At 42.9% G+C, this 15,771-nt stretch overlaps 1 protein-coding gene across 1 annotated transcript in view; it reads right to left on the bottom strand.

Moving 5' to 3' along the window:
- Positions 1-9,087: 9,087 nt before the first annotated feature.
- LOC311141894 (vacuolar protein sorting-associated protein 37B-like) overlaps positions 9,088-15,771 on the bottom strand; it is a 41,995-nt gene continuing 35,311 nt past the window's right edge. Inside the window, exons 3-4 of the mRNA XM_084177392.1 lie at positions 12,061-12,143; positions 9,088-11,708 (exon numbers count right to left, since the gene is read on the bottom strand). Of these exons, the coding sequence (XP_084033518.1) occupies positions 11,226-11,708; positions 12,061-12,143 (566 nt within the window). The 3' untranslated portion in view covers positions 9,088-11,225. The remainder of the gene's footprint in view (positions 11,709-12,060; positions 12,144-15,771) is intronic.

Genomic DNA, 15,771 nt, shown 5'->3' with positions numbered 1-15,771 from the left:
TTGAGACAATTTTGGCTGCTAATTTTAGAAAGAAAGGGTCCAGATTGTCTAGCCCAGATTATTTGTAGGGGTCCAGATTTTGCAGCTCTTTCAGAACATCAGCTGTCTGAATTTGGGTGAAGGAGAAGCGGGGGGGGGCATTGGTAAGTTGCAGCGGAGGGTGCAGAGCTGGTGGCCGGGGTAGTGGTAGCCTGGTGGAAAGCATGGCCAGCCGTAGCAAAATGCTTGTTGAAATTCTCGATTATTGTAGATTTATCGGTGGTGATAGTATTTCCTAGCCTCAGTGCAGTGGACAGCTCGGAGGAGGTGCTCTTATTCTCCATGGACTTTAGAGTGTCCCAAAACTATTTGGAGTTAGTGCTACAGGATGCACATTTCTGTTTGAAAAAGCTAGCCTTTGCTTTCCTAACTGCTTGTGTATATTGGTTCCTAACTTCCCTGAAAAGTTGCATATCACAGGGGCTATTCGATGCTAATGCAGTACGCCACAGGATGTTTTTGTGCTGGTAAAGGGCAGTCAAGTCTGAGGAGAACCAGGGGCTATATCTGTTCTTAGTTCTGAATTTTTTGAATGGGGCATGCTTATTTAAGATTGAGAGGAAAGCACTTTTAAAGAACAACCAGGCATCCTCTACTGACGGAATGAGATTGATATCCATCCAGTATACCTGGGCCAGGTCAATTAGGAAGGCCTGCTCGCTAAAGTGTTTTAGGAAGCATTTGACAGTGATGAGGGGTGGTCGTTTGACCGCGGACCCATTACGGACGCAGGCAATAAGGCAGTGATAGCTGAGATCCTGGTTGAAGACAGCGGAGGTGTATTTAGAGGGTAAGTTAGTCAGGATAATATCTATGAGGGTGCCCATGTTTACGGATTTAGGGTTGTACCTGGTAGGTTCCTTGATAATTTGTGTGAGATTGAGGGCATCTAGTTTGGATTGTAGGATGTTCGGGGTGTTAAGCATATCCCAGTTTAGGTCGCCAAGCAGTATGAACTCTGAGGATAGATGGGGGGCAATCAAATCACATATGGTGTCCAGGGCACAGCTGGGGGCTGAGGGGGGTCTGTAGCAAGCGGCAACAGTGAGAGACTTATTTCTGGAAAGGTGCATTTTTAGAAGTAGGAGCTCAAACTGTTTGGGCACAGACCTGGATAGTATGATAGAGCTCTGCAGGCTCTCTCTACAGTAGATTGCAACTCCACCCCCTTTGGCAGTTCTATCAAGATGGAAAATGTTGTAGTTGGGGATGGACATTTCTGAATTTTTGGTGGCCTTCCTAAGCCAGGATTCAGACACTGCTAGAACATTAGGGTTGGTGGAGTGTGCTAACGCAGTGAATAACTCAAACTTAGGAAGGAGGCTTCTGATGTTAACATGCAAAAAGCCAAGGCTTTTACGGTTACAGAAGTCAACAAATGATAGCGCCTGGGGAGTAGGAGTGATACTGGGGGCTGCAGGGCCTGGGTTAACCTCTTCATCACCAAAGGAACAGAGGAGGACTAGAATAAGGTTACGGCTAAAGGCTTTAAGAACTGGTCTTCTAGTGCGTTGGGTACAGATAATAAAAGGTGCAGATTTCCGGGCGTTGTAGAATAGATTCAGGGCATTATGTACAGACAAGGATATGGAAGGATATGAGTACAGTGGAGGTAAACCTAAGCATTGGGTAACAATGAAAGAGATAGCATCACTGGAGGCACTGATTGAGCCGGTCGCCGCGTGTATGGGGGGTGGAACAAAGGAGCTATTTGAGGCAGTTTGAGAGGGACTTGGGGCTCTACAGTGAAATTGTATAATAAGAACTAACTGGAACAGCAATAGGCAAGGCATATTGACATGGGAGAGAGGCATAAAGCAATCACAGGTGTTATTCGAGAGAGCTAAGACAACAACTGGTAATGGCGATGAAAGTTTGGGCTGAGGCTAAACAGATAAAACAGGACAGGGTACCGTGTAAAGGAACAGTCCAGCAGGCATCAGCTGTGCAGCTGAGTGATCATAAGGTGAGTCCGAGAGCAGTTCGAATTGGTGCTACAGCACAGGCGATCAGGAAGCACGGCTGTTGAATTGCGTGTCCTAGCGGGCAGGGGCTAGCAGATGGATCTTCGTGGTTGTCGCAACGGGAAGCCTGTTGAAACCACAGACGATTACGTCGGCAGACCAGTCGTGATGGATCAGCGGGGCTCCGTGTCAACACTAGGAGGTCCCGTCCGGTTGACAGAGAGGTAGATAGCCGGGAGATGGGCCTGACTCGAGGCTAGCTCAAGGCTGATTAGCCAACCACAACATCCATTCGGTTGCAGCTAGCTAGTTGCGATGATCCGGTGTTAAAGGTCCAGTGATTCAGTGATTCTGGCAGAAAATCTGATATGTTCTGGGTCGATAACGCGCTGTGCAGACTGGCCGATAATAGTCCAGGCTAGAGCTGGCTGGCAGTGCAGGACACGGACAATGGTGAAAAAACCCACTAACGGTGGCTAATAGCAAGTAGCTAGTTAGCTGGCTATTCCCGTCCGGTTGACAGAGAGGTAGATAGCCGGGATATGGGCCTGGCTCGAGGCTAGCTCAAGGCTAACTGGTGCTTGCTTCGGGGCAGTGGTGATTAGCCAACAGCAACATCCATTTGGTTGCGGCTAGCTGGTTGCGATCCGATGTTAAGGTCCAGTGATTCAGTTATTCCGGCAGAAAATCCGATGTTCTGGGTGAAAACCGCTAACGGTGGCTAATAGCAAGTAGCTAGTTAGCTGGCTAGCTTGTTTCAACTGGAGATTCTAGATAAAAGGTAAGTAAATAATAGAATCCTTTCCACATTGAGTGAGGCGGGTTGCAGGAAAGTATATTTAGTAGAAGGATGAAAAGTGTGATAGGGGAAAGACAAAAAATTTAAAAAACTGGCTATTTACACGGACACACAACAGAGTAAACGACCGCACTGCTACGCCATCTTGGAGCAGTGTAGTAACCAAAAAAGTGTTAAACAAATCAAAATATATTTTATATTTGAGATTCTTCAAATAGCCACCCTTTGCCTTGATGACAGCTTTGCACACTCTTGGCATTCACACTCTTGGTCAAATGCAAATAGTCCGGGTAGCCATTTCATTAGCTGTTCAGCAGTCTTATGGCTTGGGGGTAGAAGCTGTTAAGAAGCCTTTTGGACCTAGACTTGGCGCTCCGGTACCACTTGCCGTGCGGTAGCAGAGAGAACAGTCTATGACTAGGGCCTTCCTCTGAAACCACCTGGTATAGAGGTCCTGGATGGCAGGAAGCTTGGCCCCAGTGATGTACTGGGCCGTACGCACTAACCTCTGTAGCGCCTTGCAGTCGGAGGCCGAGCAGTTGCCATACCAGGCAGTGATACAACCAGTCAGGATGCTCTCGATGGTACAGCTGTAGAACCTTTTGAATGCACACATATTGGACACATCTCCCAGGCAGCTCACCTGTCCTATCACTGTCCTTATCAATTTCATTTTGGGGAGGGTCAGAATATTTTCATTTTGGGACCTCATTCAGGAACATAAAAATATACACCTAAATATTCTCCCAGGGAGGGACATCAATCATACCAAGGGACATCATACACAGTGGTGGAAAAAGTACCAAATTGTCATACTTTAGTAAAAGTAAAGATTCCTTAATAGAAAATGACTCAAGTAAAAGTCACCCAGTAAAATACTACTTGAGTAAAAATATAAATAGTAAAGTACAGACACCCAAAAAAACTACTTAAGTAGTATTTTTACTTAAGTACTTTCCACCACTGATCATATGAACCTCAAGCCTTTGCTAGTTATTCTACTTTTGAGGCAATGTCAGTAAATTAACACTAGATGGCGGTCTTGTTTCAATTTACCCTGCAGAGCCTGTTCTTACCATCAAGGTTGGCACTTGTATTGTAATTTGGATTAATTGAAAAAAAACTTCCTCAGTGAACTCCAATGTTCATTACAATAACATTTAACATAATCAAGATAAACGTGACAGTTAATGTATTTTGTTGTTAAGTTTCATTCAATGAGGGGATTCGATTAAACTGGCCCAGGTGCCCAGGTGGGCGTAGTTTGTACCGTGTGAAAAGTGATTGCATTCGTTTTGGAAGCAGGCTGCCACTCGGCGCCGCGTTCTGTCTGACAGCAAAGTTGTCTCAAAACAAAAGTGACATAGGTTAAGCACGTGGAGTAATAAGAAGGATTCTGTGTTTTCACATGCAAAGTGATTGCTTTTGATAAAAAACACTAACTGCTTTCCCAATTAAAACTAGTTTTGAAAATTGTAACATACACTGAGTATACCAAACATTAGGAACACCATCCTAATATTGCATTACCATTAAATTACTTTAGTATTTTGCAATTTACTGTCCTGAACTACAATCTAATGTATTTTGTAATAAGATAGTTTTGAGACCTGTAATTTGTATTATAAAAAATAAAATACTTTTCTACACCCCCTTTCATTGGTATCAGAAGTCTGATGGAACTATGGTGTGATAAGTGTGTCTGGTAAATTACCTAAATGTAAATGTGAAAATGAACACTTGCAAAGCATGCAGGGCATTGTTCTAATGAGCTCCGTCCCCGAAACAAGGCCAATAATAATACCCAGTGTGCTTTGCAATTTTTTATTATTACATTAACATTTAGCACATTTAGCAGACACTCATCCAGAGCGACTTAGTCAGTGCATTCAACGAAAGTAGATGAACAACCACATATCAGTCATAGCAAGTCAAATGTTTTTATTTCTATTTTATGTATTTTTTTACAGTTACAGAGAATGTTGTAGTGAAGGCGTGTACTTCCAAGTGTATATTATATATATTTTTAAAAATACAAAATACCTAAAATAACTATTTTGATTAAATACAATACTTTGCTAAAGTGTTTGGCATTTTATTTTGATACATTGGTCTTTAGAGTATTTAGAAATTGTAACAAGATAGTATCTTTGCCCATCTCTGGGTGTGGCTGTGTGCCTAATGGCATCCTATTCTCTAGTCCTATAAATAGAGTAGGACTAGACCGTAGAGGGAGAAACTCAATTGAAAGTAAATTCTAAGCTTAGATGCCAATTTGTACAATATATTTAGGAATATACAGTGAGGGAAAAATGTATTTGATCCCCTGCTGATTTTGTACGTTTGCCCACTGACAAAGACATGATCAGTCTATCATTTTAATGGTAGGTTTATTTGAACAGTGAGAGACAGAATAACAACAACAAAATCCAGAAAAACGCATGTCAAAAATGTTATAAATTGATTTGCATTTTAATGAGGGAAATAAGTATTTGACCCCTCTGCAAAACATGACTTAGTACTTGGTGGCAAAACCCTTGTTGTCAATCACAAAGGTCAGACGTTTCTTGTAGTTGGCCACCAGGTTTGCACACATCTCAGGAGGGATTTTGTCCCACTCCTCTTTGTCGATCTTCTCTAAGTCATTAAGGTTTCGAGGCTGACGTTTGGCAACTCGAACCTTCAGCTCCCTCCACAGATTTTCTATGGGATTAAGGTCTGGAGACTGGCTAGGCCACTCCAGGACCTTAAGGTGCTTCTTCTTGAGCCACTCCTTTGTTGCCTTGGCCGTGTGTTTTGGGTCATTGTCATGCTGGAATACCCATCCACGATCCATTTTCAATGCCCTGGCTGAGGGAAGGAGGTACTCACCCAAGATTTGACGGTACAAGGCCTCGTCCCTTTGATGCGGTGAAGTTGTCCTGTCCCCTTAGCAGAAAAACACCCCCAAAGCATAATGTTTCCACCTCCATGTTTGACGGTGGGGATGGTGTTCTTGGGGTCATAGGCAGTATTCCTCCACCTCCAAACACAGCGAGTTGAGTTGATGCCAAAGAGCTCCGTTTTGGTCTCATCTGACCACAACACTTTCACCCAGTTCTCCTCTGAATCATTCAGGTGTTCATTGGCAAACTTCAGACGGCCCTGTATATGTGCTTTCTTGAGCAGGGGGACCTTGCGGGCGCTGCAGGATTTCAGTCCTTCACGGTGTAGTGTGTTACCAATTGTTTTCTTGGTGACTATGGTCCCAGCTGCCTTGAGATAATTAACAAGATCCTCCCGTGTAGTTCTGGGCTGATCATTGCAACTCCACGAGGTGAGATCTTGCATGGAGCCCCAGGCCGAGGGAGATTGACAGTTATTTTGTGTTTCTTCCATTTGCAAATAATCGCACCAACTGTTGTCACCTTCTCACCAAGCTGCTTGGCGATGGTCTTGTAGCCCATTCCAGCCTTGTGTAGGTCTACAATCTTGTCCCTGACATCCTTGGAGAGCTCTTTGGTCTTGGCCATGGTGGAGAGTTTGGAATCTGATTCATTGATTGCTTCTGTGGACAGGTGTCTTTTATACAGGTAACGAGCTGAGATTAGGAGCACTCATAATCTCAGCTTGTTACCTATATAAAAGACACCTGGGAGCCAGAAATCCTTCTGATTGAGAGGGGGTCAAATACTTTTTCCCCCTCACTGTACCTTTCTTAAATATTCAAAAATAACTTGAAATGGCCAACTGACTCCTCCCAACAACCAGAGATCAAGCTTTGTGATTTGGTGTGAGGCAACTCAAAAGACAACATCAATACAAAAAACTATTTATTTATTCCATCCTTAAAAATATAGTTTCATAATTCCATCAACCACCTCTACAATCTTCATAAGCCAAAATACCTACAACATTACAATGAACAACATGTATGAACATGAGTACTGAAAATCAAACTGTATTTTAAAGCAGCCCAAACAGCTGAATTATGCCAGTTATAAACAAACAGCTACAGCAGAAACTCTGAAATGAATCACAATCAAATAAAAACAAAACCATGCACACAGCGATTAATAGTGTATCTTTAGTTTGATTTAGAAATGCTGATAGGCTACAGTATATCAAAACAATTGGTATACAATACATACAATTTCTTGCATTTGAAAAATAAATAGGGACATGGCTTTTTCTTCAACCTAACTTACGGCAAACTGTTATTGCACCGATTTGGCCAATTTCTCAAAAAGATGCATTTCTGTTTGATATTAAACTAATTTAAACTCATTTGTCTTGGCGAACCACAGATATGCATAAGAACATAAATGGTGGTCACCCACCTCAGGGCAGGCAAAACACAGTTTGTATTGATGGTATAAAGAAGGACATATCTCTCTGGCACATGTTCAGAAGAAAACTGCACCGGCCCCATAGCACCAGTTAGGAGAGTGGAAGCCTGACAGACAGACATACTCAAGCCTCTCCTGCCCCCAGGCATGCACCACCATCACAATCAGTTGTAGACAGCAAATGATAACTGAATGGGGCACAGCCAGGAGAAGTAGACATTGATGGTGGGGCTAACTAAGGGGATCCAGACCAGCAGAGCAGTCAAGCATGGTCAGTGTACACAGATAAGAGGCATAGAGCAGTGAGCAGTGTGATCCTCCATATCTGTCAAGTTCAGTGAAGGCACTCAGTGGCTCTAACAGTGCACAACTGCAGCATTTAGGCAAAGGTAACCAAACACTATTTTAGGATATGTGACTCCTTTAGGATGAGTACTTGTAATAAAAATGGTGCAAGATACATTTTAGATGGGTACTCTATTATGTTTGATCCATTTCATGAATATGGATCTAACATAAAAATGTGCACGCCTCAAACTACTGCCATAACATATGGGTATAAACATGACAAATTGATGCAGGAAAATATTAAAATAGTAATTTTACCCAATGGTTTCTCTATAAATGGCTTCACTGAGACATTAAAGACATGCTCCGGAACTTTGGCGACTACTAAGTATTTTTTTAAACCTCCCGCTTTGGACTGGATGTGTCAATGTATAGTTCATACATGCATAATCTATGAGCAGAATTCTTACTTCAATTAGCCACAAAATCCCTAGTTTGAAAGAGACTGTTTTTCTGGAAGCTGTGTGACATTTTCCCCCATGTGGACCAGCCTCCTAGCAATTGGAGTTCTAGCCAATGAGCTTCAACCCCTCGCCATTTGAACGACAGCTAGCAAGATGCACACACAGCAGAGAAATGACGTGGTGCACAGATCTGCCTATATGTGACGTAGTACGCAATTTTCGCAGACCACTTTTGGCTCGTGAGCGCTACTTTCAGAACTACTGGCTAAAAAGTATATAAAAGTAACGGATAATCTCTTTAAGATAACATGGAGTCTTTGGTGTTCAGTCAATGTGATAATTAACTCCAATTACAACGTAGGGTATTACTGTTCACACAACAGTGGATGACTGGCTTAGTTACATTATATACTTGATTTGATATGGACTGTATATGGTTATATCACCGATGAAGTTAAATAGACTAACCTTGTTTCAACAGCAATGACTTAAAACATAAATTATGATAATCAGCTTTATAACATGTAGCCAAGAGAAAACACCATTCAATGATTAAAGGAGTGATATACGGAAGGACAAAAAATGAATGTTCCAAAACTGTTGAGCATCAAGTATGCTTATTAGATCATTGACTAAAACAACAGTTTTACGGTAAATTGATTATATGGCAATGGACAGATCCTTCACAGGCAAGACCAAGAGAAAGGCCAAGGTTTCAGAGTGTTTGTGACACCAACCCCCACCCACCCCTATGTGCATGTTTGCACAGATCTGCCCTGAGCGACAGAGACCAATTCGACTGTCCTCTGTATTGGATTGGGCATGAGATCCACACACTTTTTTGAGAAATGTCTATGCTGGAGAAGAGATGCACCCACTTCACACGTTTTTTTTCTTCTGTCAAAATCTTTCCTGGCAATAATAATTAAGCATCCAGCATGCTGTAAGACATTAGTACTCCAAATATATATTAATTAATTTATGAAGTCTCAACATTTCTAAGTACCCTATGGAAGTCAGAAAATGTCAGAATATCATGGCTACAGGTTTGTGCAGCTACAGTGGGGAGAACAAGTATTTGATACACTGCCAATTTTGCAGGTTTTCCTACTTACAAAGCATGTAGAGGTCTAATGTTTATCATAGGTACACTTCAACTGTGAGAGACGGAATCTAAAACAAAAATCCAGAAAATCACATTGTATGATTTTTAAGTAATTCATTTGCATTTTATTGCATGACATACGTTTTTTGATACATCAGAAAAGCATAACTTAATATTTGGTACAGAAACCTTTGTTTGCAATTACAGAGATCATACGTTTCCTGTAGGTCTTGACCAGGTTTGCACACACTGCAGCAGGGATTTTGGCCCACTCCTCCATACAGACCTTCTCCAGATCCTTCAGGTTTCGGGGCTGTGTCTGGGTAATACGGACTTTCAGCTCCCTCCAAAGATTTTCTATTGGGTTCAGGTCTGGAGACTGGCTAGGCCACTCCAGGACCTTGAGATGCTTCTTACGGAGCCACTCCTTAGTTGCCCTGGCTGTGTGTTTCGGGTCGTTGTCATGCTGGAAGACCCAGCCACGACCCATCTTCAATGCTCTTACTGAGGGAAGGAGGTTGTTGGCCAAGATCTCGCGATACATGGCCCCATCCATCCTCCCCTCAATACGGTGCAGTCGTCCTGTCCCCTTTGCAGAAAAGCATCCCCAAAGAATGATGTTTCCACCTCCATGCTTCACGGTTGGGATGGTGTTCTTGGGGTTGTACTCATCCTTCTTCTTCCTCCAAACACGGCGAGTGGAGTTTAGACCAAAAAGCTATATTTTTGTCTCATCAGACCACATGACCTTCTCCCATTCCTCCTCTGGATCATCCAGATGGTCATTGGCAAACTTCAGACGGGCCTGGACATGCGCTGGCTTGAGCAGGGGGACCTAGCGTGCGCTGCAGGATTTTAATCCATGACGGCGTAGTGTGTTACTAATGGTTTTCTTTGAGACTGTGGTCCCAGCTCTCTTCAGGTCATTGACCAGGTCCTGCCGTGTAGTTCTGGGCTGATCCCTCACCTTCCTCATGATCATTGATGCCCCACGAGGTGAGATCTTGCATGGAGCCCCAGACCGAGGGTGATTGACCGTCATCTTGAACTAAAATGTTCTAATAATTGCGCCAACAGTTGTTGCCTTCTCACCAAGCTGCTTGCCTATTGTCCTGTAGCCCATCCCAGCCTTGTGCAGGTCTACAATTTTATCCCTGATGTCCTTACACAGCTCTCTGGTCTTGGCCATTGTGGAGAGGTTGGAGTCTGTTTGATTGAGTGTGTGGACAGGTGTCTTTTATACAGGTAACAAGTTCAAACAGGTGCAGTTAATACAGGTAATGAGTGGAGAACAGGAGGGCTTCTTAAAGAAAAACTAACAGGTCTGTGAGAGCTGGAATTCTTACTGGTTGGTAGGTGATCAAATACTTATGTCATGCAATAAAATGCAAATTAAATTACTTAAAAATCATACAATGTGATTTTCTGGATTTTTGTTTTAGATTCCGTCTCTCACAGTTGAAGTGTACCTATGATAAAAATTACAGACCTCTACATGCTTTGTAAGTAGGAAAACCTGCAAAATCGGCAGTGTATCAAATACTTGTTCTCCCCACTGTATACTTGGGAAATATATATATTTTTTAACAGCACATTAAGGTCTCTGTTTATTTTGCATATGATTTACCATCCTCTTCTGTGAAGTCTCTGGTTACACAATATAAAAACAACAAATTTAAATGACACTGTAGATCAAATGAAAAACAATGAATGGCTCTAGTCCCCATTCCCTTTAGACACCACAGATGACAGATGTTGAGAGGCACCTTCACTGTAACAGGGGCAAGAAGAGGAGGAGGAGGAGAGGGAGGACTGAGGACACACACCTGAGGGGCATGGACTGTCTGTCGGGGATAAAGTGCTGATAAAACAGGCCTCATCTGACTGGGGTGATGTCCAGTCTTATGAGGCCAGTTAAATAAACTTTAGACTACATCTAAAGCCCTGTCGCTGAGAGATTTTGCTTTGCAGACGCAAGCACTGGTCAGTCAAGTCCTTTCTGGGGTGTTGTAGCAATGGAGTGCTGATTCTGGTGAGAAGAGTGCAAATTCAAACTCAATTCTGTTTTTCAGTTGAACATGCCCAGACCAGCCATCAATCGAAGTCAATCGACCCCCTTTGCGTTACATTGTGCCATATTCATAGAGGCTCACAGCCTGACACAACACAGAAGATAGTTCCAGCGAGACTGCAATGCAAGTTCACTGCATGTACTGTACCTTCACTGTGGCCCCTTCACTACTGAATCATGAAGCCAGACTGTGGGGCCATGCGAGGGGGAGGCCTCTGAGGCAGGGCAGGGGGGCACTGAGACATGAAGGGGTGCGGGTACTCAGGGTTGACACTGGGCAAAGGGTGGCCTGCCCTGGGGGGGATAGGGGGGTATGGGGTGACAGGATAGGGGATGACAGCAGGCTGGGGCTGGGGGGCTACAGCTGGGGGTTGTTGGGCTGGAGGGGGAGGGGGGGCTCTCCTGGGCTGGGGCACAGGGGAGTGGTTGTGGTCGTTGGCCTCTGTGTAGAGGGGGGCTGGCCTGGCTGATACCTCCTGGGGATGGCAGCAAGAGACAGGCACCTGAGGCAGCCGATGGCCCTTCAGCACAATCTCCTGCAGCTTGTCAATCTTCACCCTCCTCAGGTGGGCCAGCTTCCTCTTGCTCTGGTACGAGTCTATGAAGGTATCCAGGGTGACGTCGCCGTCCAAGAAGGAGTCAGCCATGTTCTGTTTAGAAAGAAGCAGGGACAGTTTAAAAACTTTAAAAGAAAGCACATTCTGGATATTCCATGCAAATGCCTTTTCTTTTTACGCTTGTTTATATAAAAAATAAAAAATAAAAAAACATGATGAATAGATGTGAGGATTGGACAGTAACAGAACTATAAAGAAAAGCTGAGAGGAGTCCACCTTACTTGTAACAAACGGTACCATAGTTATATTAATAAACCATAATAGGGCCCCTGGGCCAAAGTGGAAATAAAAAAAAACAGGAAAGGCAGGACAGTGTTCAAACTGACGCCACAGGAGACATTAGGTCATCCTTCGACAGAGAGAGAGGTGTTTTCATGCTGCTTACCTCTGTCTCCTCTTCAATCTTGGCTCCCTCTGCCTGCAGTAGAGCTAGCAATGTGTCCAATGAACTGTTCCCAGAGGTGTGGTCTGTAAGCAGAAGAGAAAGAAAAAGGGACAAGATAAAAGTTAGCATTTTGTTTATGACCGCAACTATAATTCATCATCTCAAACAGACGCCTCAGTCACAGGACAGTTGAAAATGTACTGATGAAAATAATTAGTAGGCCTCAATAACATGACACTAAATCACATGATGACTGCTACAGAAGAATGAGGGAGTATTCAACCAGTGAGAGAAAACACACACACAGCTCCATATCCATCAGTCACTCACTGTCTACAACAACCTCCTCTGACACCCAAACCAAGGCCTCATATGTGTTGCCAGAACAGAACAACTGAGCAAAGAGACTGACTGTCTTTCACAATGAGTGGTGAACTAAGCCTGGAGCCTGCATCTGAAATGGCGCCCTACTCCCTATACACTACTTTTGACATTCTCCCCTCTACACTGAGGCCAACAACCACAACAACAACCACTCCATGCCCCAGCCCAGGAGAGCCCCCCCCCCTTGGAGATTCCTTGATTGTGTCCCAGGGTGGCATCTGGGACACAATCAAGGAATCTCCAAGGAAGCCGAGCAAGGGGCCAGCCTGGTTCCTGTTCCTATGTGGAGTCTGTTTACTGACAAAGTCAACTAACACCAGCTGGAGCTGCTGGGTTTACATGCAGGACCTGACACCAAAGCAACCAGGTCACAGCACACATATGTAGTTTACGAAGGTTCTAGAAGTAAGACTGGTCTGAATGACTTGCTCACATTTAACATCATTCAGTAAACACAATATAATTCACATTGAGTCTTCTTCTATGGGCATAGTGGGGATGTATATGTTAGTTTTTACAAAATATTTCATCATCAGCATAGCCTCGTGCCTCTCTTTTACTATTAGCCACGTGCAGAATGTCATTCACCATATAGCTTATGCGCACCACACAATCATGTAAATTACCCACGTGCTCGGTGCTGAATAACCTATGGGCACACTTGTGCAATAATCACTTTCCTCTCTCCACCAATGGGCATGAATCTTGTGAGTAGGGAACGGTATTTGTAATTATTTCACTATTCAAATAATATCATGACTATTATATTGGATATCCGGATAGTAAAAAAAAAAAGCTCTACTCTTGATCAATCAGAATGTCGCAAAATGCCCCAACAGCAGACAGTGAGCAGTTGTTTAGGGTGCTATTCAGGTAGGCTAACAGCAACAGTGAAAGGGAAGTCTGATGTTTCGCCATCACAGAACTTATTCTGTTGAAAAATAATAATTCTGATGAGCGTTTTTCATTGATCTGTGTCAGGTCTTGTGGACCCTCCGTTGGTGCACGCCTGTAGGCTAATGACTATTTGAAGTGGGGAAAATAGCATACTGTTGTCAGGGCTGACCGGAGCACTAAACCCATAGCCCATGAGAGAGAAAAATTAAACAATCACTTGGTGAGTCCTCAAAACTGTAGGCTACATTTACAGTGTGCAACTGTAAACGATGTACTGTCAAAGTCACGTGACGTCTGAAGCAGCAGTTGCTCAATGCGCCGTAAATAAACACTACATTCTAAAGTTTGTTTTATTAAATTAAGCATTTCAAACGTAATGGTATATCCTTGTGTAACAATGTTACATTAATAATTTAATTTAGACAAAGCTTTTTCAATGTTAAAATAGGCCCCAAAATGAATACTCTCGCAAGTGTTCGAATAGTAAGGTCCGTATTTATATGTCAATTTACCCCTTGTTTGCTCAATTGCTGTGTCAAAGCAAATTCACCCACATTTCACCAACACTGGACAAATCAAAGCTTCATGTAGCCTAGAAGATGTGGGCATTAATGGTTGGAAAAATGTGTATGTTTTATATTCTTATCGTATAGTACAATGTGTAATAACAAAATAAGTATATGCGTAAACCCATTCACTGTTGTCTGAATATAAGACAGATCTGAGCCATACATTCAGGGCTCTAAAGTGCGACCAAAACATTTTGCTGTACGACCTGGAGTTTTAATTTGGGAGCACCAATGAGACAAAAAAATTATACAAATAAAATATAATTGTTGTAATTGGCTGTACCGTTGTTTCCCGAGCACAGATTCGTTAGAGACATGCTTGTACCATTAATAAAGCGAAAACTGCTCATTTCTAGGCCAAACTGTTTTTTTTTTCCTGTCACGGATTGGGATTTACATTCATAAACCATGTTGACGGCTGTTGTAAAACTACTCGCGGGCTGCATTTGTTTTACACCTTGTTCAGTCATGTTTGTTACCTCCAACCGTTAGTTTACAAGTATATCCAGAAATGTGGGGGCACAGAAAGAAAGGAAAAGGGATAGCTTCTTCAGGAGATCAATGATCATAGCAATGAATGAATGACAGATGTCTTGCATCTCTTCATCATAACAAACTTGAGGCTCTTAAAGAGACAGTGTATCATTTTCTATGGAATGCATCTCAATAGGAAAATAGTTATTTTACATAATGCAAAAATATTCTACAAATGACTTTTTAATTTCAATGACAGGTATACACTACCAGTCCAAGGTTTGGACACACCTACTCATTCAAGGGTTTTTCTTCATTTTTACTATTATTTACATTGTACAATAATAGTGAAGACATCAAAACTATGAAATAACACATATGGAAACATGTAGTAACCAAAAAAGTGTTTAACAAATCAAAGTATATTTTATATTTGAGAATCTTCAAATAGCCACCCTTTGCCTTGACAGCTTTGCACACTCTTGCCATTCTCTCAACCAGCTTCACCTGGAATGCTTTTCCAACAGTCTTGAAGGAGTTCCCACATATGCTGAGCACTTGTTGGCTGCTTTTGCTTCACTCTACAGTCCGACTCATCCCAAACCATCTCAATTGGGTTGAGGTCGGGGGATTGTGGAGGCCAGGTCATCTGATGCAGCACTTCATCACTCTCCTTCTTGGTAAAATAGCCCTTACACAGCCTGGAGGTGTGTTGGGTCATTGTCCTGTTGAAAAACAAATTATAGTCCCAATAAGCCCAAACCAGATGGGATGGCGTATCGCTGTAGAATGCTGTGGTAGCCATGCTGGTTAAGTGTGCCTTGAATTCTAAATAAATCAAAGACAGTGTCACCAGCAAAGCACCCCCACACCATAACACCTCTTCCTCCATGTGGAGATCATCCGTTCACCAATACCGTGTCTCACAAAGACACGCCGGTTGGAACCAAAAATCTCAAATTTGAACTCCACTGGTCTAAATGTCCATTGCTCGTGTTTCTTGGCCCAAGCAGGTCTCTTCTTATTATTGGTGTCCTTTAGTAGTGGTTTCTTTGCAGCAATTCGACCATGAAGGCCTGATTCACACAGTCTCCTCTGAACAGTTGATGTTGAGATGGGTCTGTTCCTTGAACTCTGTGAAGCATTTATTTGGGCTGCAATTTCTGAGGCTGGTAACTCTAATGAACTTATCCTCTGCAGCAGAGGTAACTCTGGGTCTTCCATTCCTGTCGCGGTCCTCATGAGAGCCAGTTTCATCATAGCGCTTGATGGTTTTTGCGACTGCACTTGAAGAAACTTTCAAAGTTCTTGACATTTTCCAGATTGACTGACCTTCATGTCTTAAAGTAATGATGGACTGTCGTTTCTCTTTGCTTATTTGAGCTGT

Source organism: Coregonus lavaretus (assembly GCF_964263955.1).
Source record: "Coregonus lavaretus genome assembly, chromosome: 14".
Taxonomy (NCBI): Eukaryota; Metazoa; Chordata; class Actinopteri; order Salmoniformes; family Salmonidae; genus Coregonus; species Coregonus lavaretus.
This window is presented reverse-complemented; position numbering and strand designations above follow the sequence as displayed.